Below are 15467 nucleotides of genomic sequence, written 5' to 3' on the forward strand. Positions count from 1 at the left end.
ATTACTTGCCAATGCACAGAGTTTATATGAAAAAGTTTAGGTATTGTTTGTATTTTTGAATATTTAATATTAGCCTGAAAAGAATCATTTGTTCTTTTAGGCCTGCAAGGAAAACACCGTATGGAAAGAAGAAGGTATAGTAAAAAAATGAACTTTCAAAAACATTATCCTTGTCGAAAATACTCTGTCACAGGAGTAGTGGTAAAATAGGAAATCTTCCTTTGTTGTAGAGAAGTTTACCTTGAACACATCATTCAGAAACACTGCTGCTAAAGTTATGCTTTTGATAAAAATCTCTTCTTTTAAGAAATGTCTGTTTTTGTTTTGTACAGAGTTTTATCACCTCTGTACACTTGGTATATTTATGCATATTTTAAGGACATTGTGAAACAGTATTGTTTACGTGTAGGTCAAAGAACAAATTAATTACGAGAATGACCTGGATGACTTAACTCAGTCGTCTGAGACTGTTTCTGAGGATGGCGATGGGCTTTACTCTACGAATTCCCCGTTGGAAGTAGAACCTCTCGACGTGGGGCTTAAAGGTAGGACTGCAGTGTAAATGTTAACGGAAAGCCTGTCTGTGTGTCGAGGAGTGATATATGCACACCTTGTCAGTCTGCTCTAGAGCCAGGGATATGCTACAGTGCTGTGCATCCCAGAAGTTTGTTTTGCATTAAAAGGGCATGAACGTGAGTGTATACTCTGAGCCACAGGCCTATGATCCTTCTCACTCACTGTACCTTCTGTTGACTCTTCTTTCCTGTGCCCCCACCCACGGTCAGGTCAGCATCATTTTCCTCCTAGAGTCTCTGAAATACTCTCAGGACTTCTTTCCCTGCCACTCCACCTGGCAGAACCTCGGTCTGCATAGCAACTGTAATTATTGCCTATTTGTAAACATTCAGGTCTCATCATGCTACCCTCTTGCTTCAAGCCCAACTGTTGCCTCTCTTTGCTGCGTGGTTAAAGGTCACAATTGTGTGGTTCCATTTGGTTTGAGTTTTCACCTTTCTTTCTACATGAATTCTAGAATCAGCTTGTCAGTTCCCAAAAATGTCTGCTGGTCTTAACGTTTTCATTTTCTTTCAGTTCCAAATACTTTGTACTTTCTCTTTTCATTACCTCTTTGATCCAAGGGTTATTTAGATCCGTGTGACTTAGTTTCCAAATATTGAGAGTTTTCCAGAGATCCTTCTGTGCTCTTGCTTCTCATGATGTGTTAGGTGCATCCAGAGGGGCCCTGGGGCTAGGGCTGATTATTTCCTGCCTTGGAGGCCAGACCTTGCTGACTACCCTGTTCATTCTGCTGGTAGGTAGGACTGTTTCCAGCCTGGCTCAGGAGGCTAGATAGAATCCCTGGGAGTGCGTGAGCTCCAGGCACGGTTTCCTGTAGTCTTTTCAGACGGTCTCTCCCTGGTCTCAGGCGGTTTCTCACACATGTGCACTCTTCGTTCCTCTGCTGAATACCCGAGGGGCTCCTCCTCAGATCTCCGGGGTCCTTTTCCTGTGTCCCACTCTCTCCTCTCCACGGTTCTGACCTGTGATCTCTGCCCGCATTGGTTTCCCCAGACTCTCAGCTTCATCACCTCCACTTGGGGAGTCTGGTGCACTAAGCTGCCATCCCTTCTCCCCATGTCGGGGCCTGGAAATTCTCTCCAGGCAGTGAGCTGGGGCGTTCCTTAGGCTAACCTCGTGTGTTTCCAGGATCATTGTCCTTCATTCCCTGAAGTCCTTTGTCATGAAAATCATTGTTTAATGTATTTTGTCGGTGTTGGTTTTGCTCGCTCCACTCAGGAAGGTAAATCGGTAGCTGTTCACTCTGTCTTGGTTAGAAACACATGGCAGCTGGAGACTGTCCACAGGGTTGTTCCTCCTACTCTGATCCCTACTTCTTGCTTGTCCTTCATTTCTCAGTCTGACAGCTCTTCCCCAGGGAAATCTTTCCTGGACCCAGTCTGTGTCAAGTTCTGTTATGTGATCATAGAACTCTCTTTTCTTAGAGTATCTATGTGAGGTCACAATCATTTGATTTGTCTTTCTCTTGTCCTAGACTTCAAGCTAAACAAGAGCCAGGGGCGTCTGTTTTATCTTCAGATCTTAGAATAATGTCTTCCACATTATAGAGAATATTTGTTCATTGCCTGGATGAGTAACTGAAAGGCACAGTTCTTTATATTCAAAAATTACTCACATAATTTTTTTGTTTGTTTGTTTCTATCTTTGTTTTGTTCATCATGCAGATTCTGGTAGCTTGTTGAAAATTTGGGATGCAGTTTTTTCCTGTGAAAGATTAGTAGCTTTTCAAAGAAGCCACTGTGAACTACTTAGAGAAAAAAATCACAAAATGAAAAGTAAGGTTCGTGGGCTACAAAAAGAGCTGTCAGAAAGCAAAGAAGTAAAATCACAGTTAGAGCATCAGAAAGCAATGTGGGAACAAGAGCTCAGCAGCTTGAGGTACTGTACATCTCGCTTTTAAAGAAATACTTGAACTGTTGTTTTGTTTAATACTGCAGAGATGTAGGTGTTCTATAAGGACTAACTTATCCTCTTGGATTTTACAGGAGAGAAAATGTATTGTGGAGTGTGAAATTCTTGGAAATAATATAGCAGGTTCTTAACAGTGAATGCATCTAATAACTTAATGTATATTTTTCCAAATCATCATTTTCATGACCATACAGGAGTCCACCATAATGGAAATCCCATTAGTTATTTACCAAATTAACTTTCAGTTGTTTTTCACTTTTCTGTATTCTATTTAATACTGCAAGGAACAACTTTTCTATCAATTCATTTCTGCCTTTTTAATATATTTTGAATACATTATTCTTTAATAATATTGTCTTATTTGGTTAAAGTATGAGAAGTTTTCAAAATGTTTGTGATCTATATTTCTAAACTATTCTTCAAAAAGTTTATATTACTTTACATTCCCACTCACAGATGTATGAAGTAGCCATTTTTGTCAAGACAAAATAAAAACAAAGTTTCATGCAATTTGATTCTTAACCCTGTGTATGAAAACAGTGATCATTATTAAGTGTTTTTCATTGTATTCCCCCCATTTTATTATTTTAAACATTGTGAAGAGGGAACAAAATTTATTGCAGCAAGAGTGAATAATCCCATGATTTTCTAAGAAGAGCTCTCTAAATTTTTCAGATTCACCTTAAAGCAAGAAGAAGGGAATAGAAGAAATTCTAATATGTTATATGAAAAAATGAGGGAGGAGTTAAGAAGAAAAGAAGACGAATATAGGAAAGAAATTGAAGTGAAACAGCAACTAGAATTCACTCTCCAAGCACTCAAAAAGGAACTGAAGACTGTGAGAAATAATGGGAATCAGGTAGAGTAATCTGTGGTGAAAATTTCAAATTTCTAACACTATATCATCAATATTATTTATAATGTCCCCCTTTATGTTGGAAAAGTACCATTTTACTGAGTGTTGTGCCATTTATTTAGTATTAGAGGAAATTTTAGGTTACTTTTTAAAAATAAAAGCAAAGAAATTCAAAATTCCCCAAGTAACAAGGCCAGAAACAAGAATTCTATAATCCTGAAATGCTGGGTGCAGTTTTTTGAGCAGAGAGAGGAAGAGGTCACGTCAGTAGCTCACACAATAGTTACTGAGAAACCACAGGGTTGAGATTGGTGTAGAAACTGGAGGCTAAGCTCTCCACTCACCTCAGGCGACAGATCCTTCTGCTTTGAGGGACCATTGGCGACTGAATAGGTCTAGAAGAGAAGGGGCATGGGGAGGGAAGATGGTGCCTAATTTTACATCAAGTTACCTCTGGCCTTCAATCCGGCAGGTGGCTGAGAGTCGTGGACCCCCTCCCTCTGTGCCTGTCAGCCCTCCAGGCCACCTGCCCTGTGAACAGCTCAGAGCTGGCTCCAGCTTTCCCAGCTGGGTTCTCCCTCACAGCGGAGTCCTCAAGGACAGGTGTTAACTGGCATCCTCTAGAAGTGCAGGAATGCTCCCCACGGAATTTTTTTCCAGCAATTGGTACAAACCAAACACTCTCGAAGTTGATTGTCCTTCATTCTGAAGAGTTGTCGAGTGGCATCTCAAGCAGAGGAATTCACTCCCCCAGCCGATATCCCTCTCAGACACGGACCAGGTCCCGTCCCTGAGGTCCTAGCAGCAGATCTCCCACAACGAAAACCTCTCAGGGAGAGCTCGGGAAAGTACTATTTGTAATTCAAATCCAGTTGTCTACCTCAGTCAGGTAGGGACATACAATGGCCTCGTCCAAGGAGAGGCCTTCAATATTTTCCATAGGAATTGATCTCAGATCCTTCACGACTGTCTCAAAGGAGCCGGGACCCTGATTGTGGTTTAGTCCAGGCAGACCACGGGTGCGCCCCCATCGACTGCGCTACCCGACCAAGTCCCTCTGCTTTGGGGTGAGCGTGTCTGTCCCTCCATGCACGTCATCATCTTCAGTGCCTGAATCAGAGTCCGTTCTTGGCTCCACTGTCATTTCTTTAACCAATATCCTATCAGTGACATTTTCACATCATTTACAGTTTTTCAGTTTGTAAAAGCTGCAACATCAGTTGTAAAAACACTTTTGAACACTTTAACAAGGTGTTTTTTTAGAATACAGTTTTAAAAGTCCCCCTCCCAACAAGGAAATGAAAATCAAAAACTCTTGTTACTAATAGTAGGTATTCTGGTATTTGGTAGTGATTTCCCTTCCTTGATAGATGATTATGTTAGTTTATCACTTCCACTGAAGGTAAGGGAGAAATCTATAGGCAGTTCAGAGACCATACTTTGGAAGTCATTCTTGTACTTGTAGAAAATGAACCCTCTGCTCTGTGTAGTGTCCTGTGTCAGTACCAGGAACTTTTGAAAACAGTGATACATATGCCACAGTGTACATTTAGTGATAATTGTGTTTCTCATTGTATTTCCCCCATCTTAGTATTTTAAACAGCATGAAGAGAGAATAAAAGTTATTGCAGCAGAAAAGAATCTCATGACTCTCTAAGAAGAGCTCTCTAAATTTTACCTTATTTACCATTAGTGTATATACCATGAATGAAATAGGAGGATTATTTTGTATTGATATGTTTGTACTAGAGAAGTAACTGTGATTTGATGTAAGAGAACTAACAGAGTCAGAAGACCTGGTGAAAAGCCTGCAGCTTACTTATATAGTTTTAACGTCTTCCTTTCCAGAATCATTATAGCTAATGAGTTAGTTGAGGTTTGTAGAAGTGCTTAGTACAGTTGTCAAAAGGCGTAAGTCTGTAATTGCCTATTAAAATGTTAGAGAGGTAGCATATTCTCAAGAAAACAATTTCTGTACAAAATATAGTCTATTTATATATAGAGAGAGCTAAGGCTTTTGCTGTGAAGTAGCTGTATAGGAGGTATTAGATGCAGTGTTTCTAAAGGTAGCGAGTGGTGGTGTTTATCGAATCACAGTTGATTTACAATATTGCGTTAGTTTCAGGTATACAGCACAGTGATTCAGACATATACGTATGTGTGTGTGTATTATATAAATGGGGCTTCGCTGCTGGCTCAGACAGTAAAGAATCCACGTGCAATGCAGGAGACCTGGGTTTGATTCTTAGGTTGGGAAGATCCCCTGGAGAAGGAAATGGCTGCCCTGTCCAGTATTCTTGCTTGGGGAATTCCATGGACAGAGGTGCCTGGCGGGCTACAGTCTGTGGGGTTGCAAAGAGTTGGACATGACTCTTTGCATACACACACATCACACATGCATATTCCTTTTCAGATCCTTCTTGTAGAATATTAAGTGTAGTTCCTAATGTTGTACAGTAGATCCTTATTGGTTATTTTATGTACACTTGTCTATATATAATGGTGTATGTTAAACCCAACCTCCCTATTTATCCCTTCCCCTTCCCTCCGTTCCCCCATGGTGACCATAAGTTTGTTTTCTATGTTTGTGAGTCTCTTTCTGGTTTGGAAATAAGTTCATTTTAGATTCCACACATAAGCAGTATGATATAAGATTTGTCTTTGTCTGACTTACCTCCCATAGTGTGATAATGTCTAGGTCCATCTCTGTTGATACAAATAGCATTATTTCATTCTTTTTCATGGCTTAGTAGTTTTGCATTGTATAAATATTCCACATCAGACGCAAGTTTTAAGTGTAGTCAAATCTATAAATCTTTTATTGTAAGCCTTCTGGGTTCACTGTGGTTCAGAGAAAAGCCTTTTCAGTTTTGAGCTTCTTGAAAAGTCGCTTGGGATTTCTTTTTCCTTTCATGGATTCATTGTCTTCAATTAAGTTTTTGAACCTTTGGAAGTTTCTGCTTGTATGAAGTTTGAGGTTTGTATCAAACCTTATTTTTCTGGTTGGAGAGCCACTTGTTGCAATCTTTTCACTGTATAAACATACAGGTTAGTGTTTCATTTTGGAGGAAATAATGAAACGTCATTTTATTGAGTACTAACTAAAAGTCTCCTTTGTTTCACTTAGGTTTCTGATAGTGGGAGAAAAGCAAAACATCTGCTACATGAAAACCACCTGCTGCAGGATGAAATTGCCAGCCTAAGACTGGAAATAGACGCAGTAAAAAATCAGAAGCAGGAAAAGGAGAAGAAATATTTTGATGATATTGAAAATCTTCAAAAGGCAATGAAATCGAAAGAGGAAATATTAACAGAGACTATATTCCAGTATACTGGTCAGCTTAATGTCCTGATAGCTGAGAATACAATGCTCAAATCTGAGCTGGAGAACAATAAACAAAGCAAACAGGCACTGGAAACAGAAGTGGAATCCTACCGTTCTAGACTGGCTGCTGCCACACATGATCATGATCAAGGTCAGACATCACAAAGAGACCTGGAGCTTGCCTTCCAGAAAGCAAACGATGAGAGGTTATGCTTGCAGGACCAAATGAAGTTCGATGTGACTAAGCTGAGAAGTAACAGTGAGATGGCTTCCCAGCAACTTTCTGAAGTGGAAAGTCAATTCAATAAGCTAAAAATCAAGCTGCATCAGACGAGAGATGATCTCAGAGAAAAGACTTCGATGTTAGAATGTGTCCAGAGAGACCCAAGCCAAGCAGAGTGTCAAAAGCAGGAAATTGAACACAAGTATCAGAACAAACAAGGCAAAGTGAATGAATACCTTAAAAAGCAGGAATCCTTAGAGGAGAGATTATCTCAACTCCAGAGTGAAAACATGTTGCTCCGACAGCAGGTGGGTGATGCACAAAATGGAGCCGACAGTAAAGAGAAGACAGTCATTAGCATCCACGACGAGATGCAGCAGATCGTGAATAAAGTCCATGCTGAAATTGAGAAACAAGGTCTGATGGTGATGGCAAAAGACAAGGAGTTAGTCAACGAGTGGAATCCTTTAGAAGAGAGACCTTGTCAGTATGAAGATGAGAAAGCAGGAGAAGTAAGTATCCAGAAGAAGTAATTCTCAGACTTCCTGAAAGAAAATTCAAAATGATTCTTGATCCTGGCTAAATGCTGAATCTAGGTGAATGAAAAAATACACAGGCTGTGAATATATGGTCTTTAAACAAGCCTAAAAGCACACCTTGTATCCAGCAAATAAACATTAGACCCAAGAGATGCTTCACTTTGAGTGTAGACATCGTGTCGCTTGTGAAATGTTAAGAGATTCAGTTCTAAATTTTTAATATAGACAGGTATTAGTAATTTAATCTTTTACTATTAAGATAATTTTAATCTTTATGTTACCACATGTCGGCAAAATGATGAAGCAGACAAAAGAAACGCTCAAACCTAAAATGAATAATCTGAAATTAAGCTTCAGTTACATGGATTAACTTGACAGTCAATTGCACGTTTCCCAGATGCCATCACTTATATATAGTACTTTGGCTTCAGTAGCTTGTCATACCTTTTTGTCATAGTTGTTGGTATAATTTTAATTTTATTCATGTAAATTTGAATTAACTTGGAAAACATTTCAGTCTTGAATCATTTATTCTTATGGCATCTCAATTCTTTAAAGAATTGTCACTAATTGATAATTCATTGGCAAGTCATTTAAATATACTTGTCATTAATCATAATTTGGGACTCAAGTGATGAGCTTTAACCAAACTCTTCTTGTTCTAATCTTCCCACTGCTATTTATGCTATTAACTTAGAACATGTTTACAATTTGCTCATAATTCTGATTTTAAGGATCAATTACTATCATCTGAATACCAGATTGCCCAATAAAAATGAAGGGTGGCAGGATTTGAGAGCAGCAGGAATGGAGTGAGTCAGGGAGAGGGCTGTAGGGGCTGAGGTCCAGAGGCAGGTGGAGGCCAGGTTATCAAGGCTCCTTGAGGGCCATGGGAGCAATCTCATTTGTTAAATTTGATTTTTCTTTTATATTGGGGCATAGTTGATTTATAATTTTGTGTTAGTTTCAGATGTACAGCAAATCGATTCAGTTATACATGTATCCATTCCTTTTCAGTTCCTTTTCCCAGGTAGGTGACTACAGAATACTGAGTAGAGTTCCCTGTGTTCTCCAGTAGGTCCTTATGGTTAGCCAAGGGCAAAGGTGGGGAGGAGGGATAAATTAGGAGTTTGGGATTAACATAGACACACTACTAGATATAAACTAGATAAGCCACAAGGGAATGGCCTCATTTTTTTGCTGGGATAGGAACCTGTTGGAAAGATCTGAGGACTGGTTAGAATATATGAAGATCTCTGAAGTTAATCAAAGCCTCTAATAAAGAAAGAGGGAACATGCTCCACAGGGTGGAATTTTCCACCACTTGCTACACATTCACACCCGTTTCTTTCTGGTTGTGAGGTGGTGAAGCTCTGCAGGTTTATCGGGAGGGGCAGGGCGTGGACAGCAGGTCTGCATCTTTTGTCTGAGTAACTTAATATCAGGAAGGCTGGAGGGTGGCCCCTTCTGTGTCTGTAACCAGATTCAGTGAGGAGGGAAAAGAAGGTGAGCTGCTGTGTGTGGTGATGGTTTTCAAAGTCCATATGTTGGCGTTACCTATTATTTGGGAAATCTATTTTAAAGTATGGATGATGTTGTATTTGAGTGCTAGAGGAGAGGTCAGTAACGTACAAAGGGCAAACAGTGAATATTTTCAGTTTGTGGACTGTAGGGTGTCTGTTGTAACAACTCAACTCTGCCGTATGGCAGGAAAAGAGCTGTAAACAATGTGCAGATTAAAGAGACAGAAAGTGATGATGGTGGATTCGCTAGGTTATCAGTAGTTGAAACAGTTGTTTTTCCCTTTTTTCTCTTTTTAGTTGCAAGAAGCACAGGATCAACATGTAGAGGCCGTGAGATGTGCTGAAAAAACACAGGATCACATCCAAAAGTATGATGTAAAGCAGCACAGAAAACAACTTAAGTATAGAGCAGATAAACAGTATAATACGAGAATTAAATCAGATAATAGACACATCACTGTGAAGCTGGGTGACATTTCGGCTTTGAGCTGTTTTGAGATGCATATTTTCCCCCTTTATTTCCATATTTTGCACATTATCCACAAGTGAAAAGTGAAGTGTTAGTCACTCAGTCACTTCCAGCTCTTTCTGACCCCATGGATATAGCCCACCAGGGTCCTCTGTTCATGGAATTCTCCAGGCAAAAATCCTGGAGTGGGTTGCCATTTCACTGTCCAGGGGACCTTCCTGACCCAGGGATCGAACCTGGGTCTCCTGCATTGCCGGCAGTTTCTTTACCGTCTGAGCCACCAGGGAAGTCAATTGTCCACAAAACACAACTAGAAAAACAGTACAGTTGCCAAATCATGTACTTTTCAAAATTCTAAGATCCTGTATAATTGAACTGCAGATGTTTGTTCAGAAACAGTGTGGTATTTTAAAAATCTGTGAGTGAAGGACTTCCTTGAGAGTTCAGGGGTTAAAACTCTGCCTTCCAAGGCAGAGCATGTGGGTTTCATTCCTGGTCGGGGAGCTAAGATCCCATGTGACTCACAGCCAAAAATCCAAAACATAAAACAGAAGCAATGTTGTAGTAAATTCAATAAAGACTAAAAATGGTCCACAACCAAAAGAAAAAAACAAAAAAAAACACCATGTGTGAGAATAATTATTTTAAATCTGCATTTTAGACTTGAAATTGAAAATGCCGAGTTACAAACTACAGTCAGAAAGCAAGTGGGCAAAATTGAACACCTTCAGAAAAACCTGTTAAGTACAAGACTGGTAAGTCAACTTCTTAATTTCTGTCATACTGAGGAAGAATTTTAATTTTTTTACTAGTAATATATGACAATATTTTGACAGTGTGACAAATGTCATTGATTAAAGAGTTTATTGTATTTTTACAGATACTGTTTGCTACTGGTAGCATAATTCCTCTTTATAGAAGAAGTGGACTGAATTCATAAAATTAATGATTTTTGTAGTAAGATTTTAATTTAAAACATTCTGAGAATCCAGTTGAAAAGCAATATTTTATATAGACCACATTTTGTTTCTTCATTCCTCTGTCAATGAAATCAGGGTTTTTCCACTTTCTGGCTATTGTCAATAATGCTGCCATGAACACTGGTACACAAATATCTGTTTGAGCTGGAAATTTCAGCAATGATTTGATTGAGAATTCTGAATTTCTCTTGTAATCCAAACCCTTCTGTGAAATTTTAGAGAATGAATCATTTTTAATATTGCAGTTTGTTCTCTTCACCAGGAATGAATACTATGTCTCTATAGAACAGTTCTTTCTGAAAGAATACATTTTTTCCTTTGTTGATTTTTTTTTAAGAGGTGGGGTTTGCATGGGATTTTTTTCAAAGATTATTTTAGTAAGATGTGATTTAACAAAACCTGGAATATCTTGAACCACTGATGAAAATTAGAGCATCTTTAGAAAGTAAAATGTAAATATAGCCACACTTTTAAAAAGTTTCATTAGCATTTAGTATTTTATGTGTCAGTTCAGTTGCTCAGTTGTGTCCAACTCTGCAAACCGATGGCCTGCAGCAAGCCAGGCTTCCCTGTCCATCGCCAGCTCCTGGAGCCTGCTCAAACTCATGTCCATCGAGTCAGTGATGCCATCCAACCATCTCATCCTCTGACATCCCCTTCTCCTCATGCCTTCAATCTTTCCCAGCATCAGGGTCTTTTCCAATGAGTCAGTTCTTCGCATCAGGTGGTCAAAGTATTGGAGCTTCAGCTTCAGGATCAGTCACATGAATATTCAGGACCGATTTCCTCTAGGATTGACTGGTTGGATCTCCTTGCAGTCCCAGAGACTCTCAAGAGTCTTCTCCAACACCACAGTTCAAAAGCATCGATTCTTCGGTGCTCGGCTTTCTTGATGGTCCAACTCACATAACCATCCGTGATTACTGGAAAAACCATAGCTTTGACTAGACAGACCTTTGTCGGCAAAGTAATATCTCTGCTTTTAATATGCTGTGTGGGTGGGTTATAACTTTTCTTCCGAGGAGGAGGCGTCTTTTAATTTCATGGGTACAGTCACCATCTGCAGTGATTTTGGTGCTCCCCCAAATAGTCTGTCACTGTTTCCATTGTTCTCCCATCTATCTGCCATGAACTGATGGGACTGGATACCATGATCTTAGTTTCCTCAATGTTGAGTTTTAAGCCAGGTTTTTCACTCTCCTCTTTCCCTTTCTTCAAGAGGATCTTTAGATCCTCTTCGCTTTCTGCCATAAGGGTGGTGTCATCTACATATGACATTGCCGGAGAAGGCAATGGCAACCCACTCCAGTACTCTTGCCTGGAAAATCCCATGGATGGAGAAGCCTGGCAGGCTGCAGTCCATGGGGTCACTACGAGTCGGACACGACTGAGTGACTTCACTTTTACTTTTCACGTTGATGCATTGGAGAAGGAAATGGCAACCCACTCCAGTGTTCTTGCCTGGAGAATCCCAGGGATGGCGGAGCCTGGTGGGCTGCCGTCTATGGGGTTGCACAGAGTTGGACACGACTGAAGTGACTTAGCAGCTGCACCTTGGGCTTCCTGTGAAACTTTGCAGGATGACACCTTTAACATTCTTTTGCTCTTAAGATCCTTAAAGGAATCTGAGGCACCACCTTAAGTCTTTCCAGGGTCTTACACTTACAGTCTACAGGTTTTACCTTTAGACCATGTTTTCCTGGCAGCACCCTTGATTTGATCTCAGCCCAGAAGCCATTTCTGTCCTTTAGCATCATGTGACAATTGGGTACGTGGAGATGCTGTAAAGGGGACACAGTATTGAACCCAGTGAGTCCTGGTTCCTTTATATTGAATAATACTTTTTAATTTTTCTTAGGCTTCCCAGGTGGCTCAGATGGTAAAGTGTCTGCCTGCAATGCAGGAGACCTGGGTTCAATCCTGGGGTCAGGAAGATCCCCTGGAGAAGGAAATGGCAACCCACTCTTGCCTGGAAAATGCCATGGGCGGAGGAGCCTGGTAGGCAACAGTCCATGGGGTAGCAAAGAGTCGGACACGACTGAGTGACTTCACTGTCACTTTCTTTTTAAATTTTTCTGATAGGTTATCCCTCTCATTGGTTTACTTTCAGCTGCTTCATGGCAAGAGTCTCTGCCCCCCATGTTTCAGTGTCAGTTTCTTCTCTTGCCTAGAAGCTGACACCGGCAGCATCTTCAAGGACCATCAGGCTTCTGTGTACAATGTCATGAAGCCCATTGGGTTTTCATTTCTTTCTCTGCATCCATTCGAGTGCCACTTACCTCCGGCTTCAAAGGCATTCTCACATGTTTCAGGTCTTTTTTAATTGCAGTACCTCATTTGGGGGCATCACCGACTTGATGGACACAAGTTTGAGCAAGCTCTGGGAGTTGATGGTGGACAGGGAAGCCTGGTGTGCTGCAGTCCATGGGGTCACAAAGAGTCAGATTTGACTGAGCGACTAAACTGAACCTCATTTTTAATATCAGTATCTGTGCCAGTTATTTATTGTTAACAAATTGCATTAGAAACCACCTCAAAGCCTAGTGACTCAAAACAGCATTTCCTTTGTTCACAAGTCTGCGTTGGGGCAAGTCTCAGTGAGTGAGCCCAGCTCATTTCTTCTCCAGTCGCATCAGCCAGGATGTCGTGAAGGTGGGGACCAGTCATCTGAAGACTTGTTCATGCACACGTCTGACAGAGCTGGCTTTTGGAAGGGACATTAGGTGGGGTGGTCAGTGGGGACACTGACATGTGCTCAGTATGTGGCCTTGCTTCTTCACAGCATGTTGCCTGATTCTAAGAGTTGGCTTCCCCACAGAGCAAAATTCAGAAGCTATTTAGCTTTAAAACTCACACAGCAGTTTCCCCAGACTCTGTCTAGGAGGAATCAGTTACTAGGACTAGCACATACTTGAGGAGAGGGAATTTCATGAGCAAAGTGTCAAAGAATTTGTAGACATGTTTGAAAACCACCAGCTCCACTCACGTTGACTTAAAAAGTAATCATTCTGTCTCAAGGAAAGTTCTTTCCAACTCACTGTCACTGATAGTCCAGGAAACAGTTTTTGTTTCCTTTGTCTCGTATGTTCTCTTAATCTGTGGAAAGTAACAAAGGGTTAGAAGAATGAGGCATTTTTTGTTGTTGTTCAGAAAAATGTATGGATCATCTCACTAAACTTTTAGGAGATGGGATTTCTTTAACCCTGTGAATCATTTTTCTTTGGAATGCAATTCAAATTAGCAAAATCTGTTTGTAGTTCAGAAAAAGGCTTATTGGACCTTAGAGTCTTATTTTCACAATCTTCTTTTGGGAGGCATTTATTAACTCAGCCCTAGATAACTCAATACAGGATACCTCAAACTTCTTTAAAAACCGTGGGACAAGCTGCGGGAAGGAGTAAGAGACATTCTACTAAGAGGTGACTTGTAGTCATTCTATGGAGGAAAGATAGAAAAGTATTACTGTAGAACAGTAAAAGAGTGTCAAATCAAGTGCAAATGTTTTTAGACTAAGATGATAGTGAAGAATATATTTTGTGACTCTTGGTGGTTTGAACTTCTTTCTTGATTCTTTGAGTTATTCCAGGTCCTACATTCTACAATACAGATACCATCATATGTATTTGATCCTCGGTTTGAGTTAGGCGGTACTCAGTCCACTTCCCTCAGAACCAAATGGTATTGTTTTCTTCTTGCAGATTGATCATCTTCCAGCAGAGCTAGAAACTGCATGTTCACAATGTCTGCACCTGGATGCAAAAAATCGAGTTCTTCAACAGGAGTTATTATCAATGAAAGGATGGCAGAGGAAATGTGAGCAACTAGAGAAAGAGAACAAGAAGTTGGAGCAAGAGGTAGTGAAACTCAAAACTCATATAGAACCGAATACGGTAGAACACACTCAAGTTGAGCAGTATAAACTCAACTTGAGATTGAAGAAAGAGCAAGACAGGATCTCGTAGAGAAATTAAAAGAAGTCAACCTATTTTTTCAGCTTAATTTGTTGATCTGTCATGTACTTGAATTCACCTCACTGTAAATTACATTTTAGATGTATCAGCTTATATGTTTCCTCTACTTCCCTTAGAGCAGTGTGTTTTGTAGATTTCTGGAAGGAAGGGGGCACTTGTTTCTCCTTGTAAATATTTCAGTTTCCATCACAGTTATCAGTAAATTGATCTTTCAGAATGCTTCTCACTAGAGAATCCTTTTACTTATAAGACCAACTGGTATAAAACAAGACTATGAGGATGAAAAAAAATATGTGGTTTAGAACTGGTACCATCCTCTTGGCATTATTCTTAAGTTGTCTTGTTCAATTTCTAAATTTTCACTTCATCCTCTTAGTCTTTGAATTGTCCAGTTCCTTAAGTACTACTATAACATTGATTCCACATTAATTTTATAATTCAGATTTAATTCATGTCACATTGACGATGATTATTTTAAAGTTCCACTTTTCTTATTTTCACGTTTAAAAGCGCTCTCTGAATTACTGACTCAAAACTAAATGGGACAAATAATTATATTTGTCCCATAATAATTATATTCATAATATAATTATAATAATAATTATATTCAGGTTATAATCATTAAAAATGTATCTTTTAAAATTTGACTTAGATACGAGCAGCATCTCAAGAAAACTTACAGCAGGTCCAAGAGGAGGATATTGCTTCTATAAGAAGTCAGATGGAACTCAGATTTAAAGACTTGGAATCTGAACTCTCCAAGATGAAAACTTTTCAAGATTCTAATAAAGCAGAGTTGGAAAAATATAAGCAACTCTACCTAGAGGAACTAAAAGTTAAAAAGGCATTGGAAAAAAGACTAGACAAGTAAGTCAAAACCCAGAATCACAGAAAATAAATTTAGTCCATTAACTTCTCTCTGAAGCCTAATTTTTATAGAGCCAGGTTCCTGAGGTTAGTAGGAAGTGAAGGCTAACTGATAGTCCTGCCTGAGGGCGCCCTAAGAAAAATGAGTGATAGGGTATCCTTGTAAGTTTCCCTACACTAAGTAAAAGCAGGCTTGTGAAATAGGGGAATTCACACAGGGGTGA

At 39.8% G+C, this 15467-nt stretch overlaps 1 protein-coding gene across 3 annotated transcripts in view; it reads left to right on the top strand.

Annotated features, from left to right (window-relative positions):
• The window catches only part of LOC147361226 (ankyrin repeat domain-containing protein 26-like), a 77190-nt gene that overhangs the window by 55723 nt on the left and 6000 nt on the right, over positions 1 to 15467 (top strand). The window contains exons 17-25 of one of the 3 annotated variants that reach the window (XM_086334957.1): positions 101 to 134; positions 410 to 545; positions 2244 to 2457; positions 3166 to 3349; positions 6474 to 7406; positions 9254 to 9324; positions 10087 to 10180; positions 14104 to 14259; positions 15029 to 15243. In XM_086334957.1, coding sequence (XP_086191083.1) covers positions 101 to 134; positions 410 to 545; positions 2244 to 2457; positions 3166 to 3349; positions 6474 to 7406; positions 9254 to 9324; positions 10087 to 10180; positions 14104 to 14259; positions 15029 to 15243 — 2037 coding nt within the window. Of the gene's footprint in view, positions 1 to 100; positions 135 to 409; positions 546 to 2243; positions 2458 to 3165; positions 3350 to 6473; positions 7407 to 9253; positions 9325 to 10086; positions 10181 to 14103; positions 14260 to 15028; positions 15244 to 15467 lie in introns of those variants that run through there. The other 2 variants (XR_015139932.1, XR_015139933.1) reach the window with 2 other exon arrangements.

Source organism: Bos grunniens, chromosome 13 (assembly GCF_055505025.1).
Source record: "Bos grunniens cultivar Pamir isolate PY7600 chromosome 13, Bosgru_T2T1.0, whole genome shotgun sequence".
Lineage (NCBI taxonomy): Eukaryota > Metazoa > Chordata > Mammalia > Artiodactyla > Bovidae > Bos > Bos grunniens.